This window comes from Ochotona princeps, chromosome 25 (genome assembly GCF_030435755.1).
Source record: "Ochotona princeps isolate mOchPri1 chromosome 25, mOchPri1.hap1, whole genome shotgun sequence".
In the NCBI taxonomy this organism is placed as follows: Eukaryota; Metazoa; Chordata; class Mammalia; order Lagomorpha; family Ochotonidae; genus Ochotona; species Ochotona princeps.
Window position 1 is genome coordinate 30,497,256 of NC_080856.1, and position 6,731 is coordinate 30,503,986.

A 6,731-nucleotide genomic window follows, 5' to 3' on the forward strand; every position below is an offset into this window, starting at 1 on the left:
TTAAGATTTCTTTATTTTTATTACAAAGTCAGATATACAGAGAGGAAGAGAGACAGAGGAAGATCTTCTGTCCGATGATTCACTCCCCAAGTGACCACAATGACCGGTGTTGCGCCGATCTGAAGCCAGGAACCAGGAACCTCTTCCAGGTCTCCCATGCGGGTGCAGGGTCCCAAAGCTTTGGGCCATCCTTGACTGCTTTCCCAGGCCACAAGCAGGGAGCTGGATGGGAAGTGGAGCTGCCAGGATTAGAACCGGCGCCCATATGGGATCCAGGGGTGTTCAAGGCGAGGACTTTAGCCACTAGGCCATGCTGCTGGGCCTTCTTCATGTAGTGTTAACTGAGATCTCTGATCACATTGCTAAGTAGCAGTTCCCACTGGCTGGGCACTGACACTGCAGCATTAACTTGTCCTGATTACTGCCAGTCGGTGTGTACCTTCCCTTGCTGTTCTATGAGATTTTCTTTCACATAATATGCTGCTGTATTTAGAATCACTGGGAAGAAGCATGTGGTCCTCCAAATTGTGTGTGAAAAGCTGCAGTAAACAGCCATGCCACTTCTTGTTTTCAAATTACTTTTCTCGGGCCTGGCACAGTGGCTAAAGTCCTTGCCTTGAACGCACCAGGATCCCATATGTTCTCAGGTTCTAATCCTGACAGTCCAGCTCCCTGCTTGTGGCCTGAAAAAGCAGTCGAGGACAGTCCAAAGTCTTGGGACTCTGCACTTGTGGGGAGACCCGGAGGAAGTTCCTGGCTCCTGGCTTCGGATTGGAACAACGCAGGCCATTGTGGTGACTTGGGAAGTGAATCACTGGACAGAAGATCTTCCTCTCTGTGTCTCTCCCTATCTTTGTATATCTGATTTTGCAATAAAAATAAATAAATCTTTAAAAAGTGCTTTCCTCTTATTTTTAATATAATTTTTGTTAGTTTATATCATGTATACAAGTCATAGAGACAGAGTGATCTACCATCTGGTTAACTCCTCAAAGTCCTTCAAGATTGTGACAAGGTCAGGTCAAAAATAGCAGCCACGAACTAAATCTGTGTCCATGACAGCAGGTGCAATGACGTCCGTACTTGAGAAATTCCCTGCCTGCTTCCAGGGAGTGCGTTAGCAGCGAGATGGGATTTGTTGTGCAGCGCTAACACAAACACAGAAGTCCAGTGTAGCGTGAGCGTCTCCTAAGCAGTTTCTCATCCACTCTACTAGATGCCCTCCTTTTTACGGATTAATTTTTTTCGGTTTTTGAAAAAAGGGATCGGCTTTTAATTTACAAAAGTTCTAAATGTACAGAATTCGCCTTTAAAAACTCGTTATACACAATAAATACAGTACAAAAAAATTTATCTTACACTACTAGTTCTGTCTCCGGGTTTTGGAAACTTAGCATGGGCGGCTTGAGGCAGAGGAAGACTGGCCGTGAAGGTGCCATGTGTTTTGGGGGGCGGGGAGTACCCTGGTTTCTGGTGGTTGCACTAGCATCCCAGCAGAGGGGTGAGGGGCGACTGTGCGGGTCACTGGGAGGACACAGGGAGAGGTGGGGGGACTCTGCTCGCGCCCCACCCACATCTGGCTTCCTCTAGGGCTGCTGAGCGGTCAGGGTGGACCCTCCCTGCTGTGGGTGCCCTTCTGCAGGCGCTGTGCGAGTTTGAGCTGTGGTGGGCACGGGCACTGGGGGCCTCGGGGAGGGAGGGAAGGAGGGGCCGTCACCCCTTGGCCCCTCCCCAGGTGCGCACCCCACTTCCGCATCTCCGCCAGGTGGCCCTCAGTGACTGCAATAACTGAGACATTGGATGGGTGGTCCTGGCTGCTCGCTGTTATCTGTTCAACGTTCTGGTGACCCAGGCCACCTTGAAGCTGGAGGGTGGGTAGGCATCTGGCCGGTGCATGCAGGGGTGGCAGGGAGGCAGCTGGTGCTGGCGCACCTTGTGGCCGACTTGGCACCTGCTGCAGGTTCAGGGTGCTGTAGATGGCACTTTGCAAGTGCTCCTTGAGAGTGTCGTCCTGTGGACTGTAGCGCAAGAAGCTGGCGAGGTCCACGTCTGGGGAGTCGGACTTGCCCCGCTGGCGGGTGGCATTGTTGGGGCCTCCCAGCCGGCATCCCCACCGTTGGCATGGGCTACTGTGTGGGCGGTCTCAGGCGGAATGGCGGTGCCCTTAAATAGCCACTGGTACAGCTCGTCCTCCACGGCCACCAGCTTGCGTGAGTGGCGGGTGGCGCCGGAGGTGGCGGGTGGTCCATGGTGCGGTTCATCTGGCAGGCCGGGGCTGGTGCTGGCAAGGGTGGGCGCAGCGGGGGGCTCGGCGCTCTGGGGCGCCAGGGACGGCTGGTGCATGGGGTCCAGTGCCCTGTTGTGCACCACCTTCCTGGGCCCAGCCTCCTGTTTGATCTTGAGCTTGAAACCGATGTGGCTCCGCGCCTTGTAGGTCTTGATGAGCTGGAGGTTGCAGGAGGGCATGGGGCCGTCCTATTGGCGTGCAGGGAGGAGGCCGTGGAGCAGGAGGAGGACAGGGAGGAGGACATCTGCGCCCAGGTCACAGACGGCAATCCACCAGCCCCGCCATGCCAGATCACAAGCCTGGTGGGCAGGTGTGACAGCGGCAGGGAGGAGGTGGTGGAGGAGGACGATGCGGATCCGTGGCTGGACAGCAGATGGCCATCAGAAGAGGCTGGGATTGGGAGGCTGACGGAGCGCAAGAAAGACACGTACTCATCAGGTTTCTCCTTGGCTAGCTGTTTGTCCAAGGCAATGGTGGTCTTTTCCTCCTGAATGAACATTCGGTCAGTCATGACCATCTCCACTGAGGGGCTCACCCTCTGAGACTCCTCCAGGAGCAAGAGTCGATACTTACTGAGCATGGCCTGGGTGCGTTTCAGTAGCTGGGTGGAGACTGTTACAAATTCCTCATCCACCTTGTGGTAGTTGCTGGGGCAGGGGAGGGCGCCCTGGTACACGTGGTAGGGCAGCAGGCACTGCAGGGCATCATGCAGGGAGGGGAAGGTGGTCTTGCAGTCGGGGTGCAGCATGGAGCCTTGGTGATTGTGCAAATGCTCCAGAAACAGGCCTCCTTGCTGGGTTGCAGTGCAGGGACCTTCTTCAGCTGCAGTTAAGGTACAGGGCCCTTGGTCACACTCAGGGCTGGGAGGCTGCCGGGTAACAGGGAGCAGAGGAGGGAGGCCTGTGTTGGCCATGGGTGCCGGGACAAGGGCATGGCTGGGGTATGCGGGGGTTCCAGAGGGGGCCTGTCCACTGACCAGCACGGAGGTCGTGGGGCTGGCCAGGGCCTGTGGGGTGGCAGCAGAGACCCCGCCTGGTTTGTGCTGGAGGAGGATTCCAGAAGTTACCTGGTGGAATCTCTCCAGCAGGGCCTTTGGCAGGGGCAGAGCTGGGAAGGGGGCAGCCACCATCTAGAAGGTCTGTGGGGGCGGCAGCGGGGGCACCACGGGCTCGGGGAGCAGGTGGGGGCTCAGTGGGATTGTGGGGGACTTGTGGGGTCCCTGGCCAGCTGGGAACTGAAACTGACAGTCAGATGGCAGGTGGACGGGCACCCTGGTGAATGTCTCAGAGGAAGCCACGGTGGAGGCCGGTGTGGGATGGGTGGCATGGTGTGGAGGGTGGGAGGCAGTGGCCCCCTCAGCTGGCAGAGGAGGCTGGGGGCCGGCCACGGTGGGGGCTGGGGTGCTGGCAGCCTGGGGGATGCCCAGTGGGTTCTGGATAATGAAGATGCCTGGCAGGGTGGGTGGGGCCTGGGGTGGGGGAGGAGGGTGCAGCGTGGGTTCAGAAGGGGGACGGGACAGGCTCTGGGGCTGGGAAGGGGGGGTGAGAGTGGTGCTGGCAGGGGAGCGGGAGGGAGGTTGGGCTGGATGTGGGGAGGGTAGGAGTGGGCTGTCTCCCAGTGGGGCCTGGTGAGGTAGCAAGGGGGACGAGGAAGGACTGGGGCCCTTCAGTGGACAGTGGAGCAGCTGCGGGATCTGGAGCAGGAACATCTGTAGGGAGTCCTGAATGAGGATGACTGTGGTAGCTGAGGGTAGTGGCTGCCCAAGGACCATCTTCTCTGGGCTGGATGCCAGGCCTGGGTTGGGCTGTGCGGTGCTGGCCTGAGGTGGGGCAGCAGTTGGAGGGGCCGTGCCCTAGGTGGACTTCTGTACCTGCGCCTGCTGGAGGCCCAGGGGCAGGGTTGTACTGGCTGCCTGGCTGCAGGGGGTGCTGGTAGGGTGGGCTGCACAGTGAGTGTGGGGGTGGTCTCCCCAGTGGTAGTTGTGGAGGAGACAGCCTCTACAGCGGGAGGAGCTGCTGGCCAAGGCACTGGGAGGCAGGGTGATGCCCTGCAGGAGTGTGGTGGTGGTGGGGCCCGCGGGTGTAGGCTGGCTCTGTGCGGGCAGGCTGCCTGCTGCCAGCGACACGGGCATCTGGGAGAGCGTGGGCTGGCCCACCTGGATGGACGCAGAGGAGAGGAAGTGTGTGGCAGTGCTGTGTGCACTGAGGGTGGGGCCAGCACAGGGTCCAGGCTCATCGGGGTTGCGAACTTCTGGTTTGTGAGGATGAGGTTGGTAATGAGCTGTCCCGTGGCGTGAGGGGTCACAGCAGCCAGGATCTGGCCACCCACATTGGCTGGCAGGGCTGCGAGTGGTTGCAGGAGCTGGATGTTGGGGGTGCCAGGCAGCAGGAACTAGTTCTGGCCAGGCAGCTTGTGCTGGGCAGGGATGATGATACTGCTGCCCTGGTTCAGCAGGTGCACACTCATGGGCTTTCTCAGAGCGCCCAGTGGCTGCAGTGGTGTTGCCCCAGTTGTGGTGGCCAGTGGCTGCCTGAAGATGCTGGCCTGCAGGGTGGGCACGGGGAAGCCTGACAGCTGCCATGTTCTGGCCAGCTTTGCCAGCTGCCATGAAGGTTAGGTTCTGTGGTGCCTTGGGCTGTGGTGGGAGGGAGCCCGGCTCACCCTGGATTGTGAGTGTGGTACTGGAAAGTGCAAAGGGCTTAGGCATCAGTTGGTATAGCTTGGGGGCCGCCACCCCTGCTGGATTGGGCTGGATGGGCATGGGTGTACGGTGCAGGATCACGTTGGGCGCTGGGACCAGTGGTGCCATGCCGAGGCCCAGAGCCACCACCAGTGGCTGTCCTGAAGTTGTTCCACCAGTTGTGGCCGTGACTGTACCAGTATTGGCGAATACCGAGTTCCCATTGAGCGTGGTGGCCACGGCAGCTGGGAGGTTCTTCTGGATGACCAGGCCAGCCCCCTGTGGGGAGACACCAGCAGAGGCCAGTGTCATGGGCTCTGAGGGGCCGACTGCCAAGGCCAGGTAGCCGCTGATGGGCACCTGCTTGGACAGTAAGTGGGAGGTGGGTGGTTGAGTGCCATGACAGGTTGGCTGACCATCTGGATGGGTGCCAGGCCGAGTGTGGCCGCTGGGACATCCCCAGGGCTGCCATTGGGCAGGGCCTGAAGGCCCAGAATGGGCTGCAGGGTCACATTGCCCAGGCCCACAGGCTGCAGGAAGGGCTGCACACTCAGGGCCTTGTTGACCACGTCCTGGGGCGGCACCAGGGCCTGGTGTGTCAGCACAGTTGGTTCTGCCAAAGAAGAGCACCTGGGGCCCTGTGGCCATGGCAGTAGTGCCTGCAGCCCCAGCAGGGCCGGCCACAGCATCTGCTGGCTTCAGGGTAGGCAGCTGGAAGGGGCCCAGGTGCAGCTTGGCCTCGGCCTCCAGGGTCTGCTCGGTGATGTTGGTTTCCTGCAGGCTTTGCTGGAGTATTTTGCAGGGCTGGTCGGCGCCCCCACTGCCTGCTGCCCCCCCACCCTCTGGTGGCTGGTGAGCAGAGGATGTCATCTTCCAGGAAGTTCAGGTCCACACTAGGGGCCGGGTAGCTGGGCTCTGGGTTCAGATGGTTACTGGAAGCTTCCTGCATGTTCAGCTCCGGGCCTTGATAGAAGGCACCTGGGGCCTCACCAGCATTGTCCAGGAGGTCATCACTGTTGAGCTTCTTTGATCCAAGCAGGAAGTCATTGAGGGCCTGAGGGTCACAAATCACGTCCAGTAAGCATTTCCTGTCCTCATCATTCATCGCCACTGCGCTACAATCGAATCATGAAGGGAAGGAGGGGGTGTCTGCTCCAGGCCTATGCATGGCCCCCGGCTGGGGAATCCGAGAGCATCCTTTTGGCGGCCAGCTTGATATTTGAGCAGCTGCCAGCGCGGCGTCTCCAGGACGGCCCCGCACAGGCTGCAAAGGGAGGACCCAGATGGAGCCTGGCGACCTGGCCAGTCAGCGCACTTCCTGATTGCATGGCGGCCGTTCAGGCTGTGCCACAGGCCCTGGCCACCGCCTCCCACCGTGGCCCATGTGTCCCAACCCCCCCCCCCCCACACTTCCTGCGCCTGCTTCTGGGAGCGCCCCTCAGGTGTGCAAAGGCCTCATTTTAACTGCATATCTTATAGGATTGCATTTTCTGTCCTTTATGAAGATACCAAGGATATGTGTCTCATAATTTTTTTTTTCAGTCTTTACATGGTTAATTAGGGCATAAAGGTTCAAGGGCTACAGGAAAGTGGTAAGACTATTATTTGCACATTCTCTTTTTTTCTGTATCTGGGGTAAAGGGGGAGATAAAGGGAAAATTCCACTCAGCCTCCCACCTATCTCAGGTCTCCAACATGGAGCATGCTCCGAGGGTCTTGCTCAAGTGGTTTTGATAGGTCAACAGTTACAAATTGCTGCCAATC

The 6,731-nt window shown here is 58.8% G+C and overlaps 1 protein-coding gene across 1 annotated transcript; it reads right to left on the minus strand.

The window, feature by feature from the left end:
• Nucleotides 1-1,603: 1,603 nt before the first annotated feature.
• Nucleotides 1,604-6,189, minus strand: BICRA (BRD4 interacting chromatin remodeling complex associated protein). Its single transcript, XM_058681285.1, is given in 14 exon segments — nucleotides 1,604-2,073; nucleotides 2,076-2,213; nucleotides 2,216-2,304; nucleotides 2,306-2,477; nucleotides 2,480-3,064; nucleotides 3,067-3,167; nucleotides 3,169-4,199; nucleotides 4,202-4,292; nucleotides 4,294-4,489; nucleotides 4,492-4,861; nucleotides 4,863-5,359; nucleotides 5,362-5,588; nucleotides 5,590-5,807; nucleotides 5,809-6,189. Coding segments are annotated over 14 exon segments (4,449 nt in total). The 5' UTR covers nucleotides 6,073-6,189.
• Nucleotides 6,190-6,731: the final 542 nt, after the last annotated feature.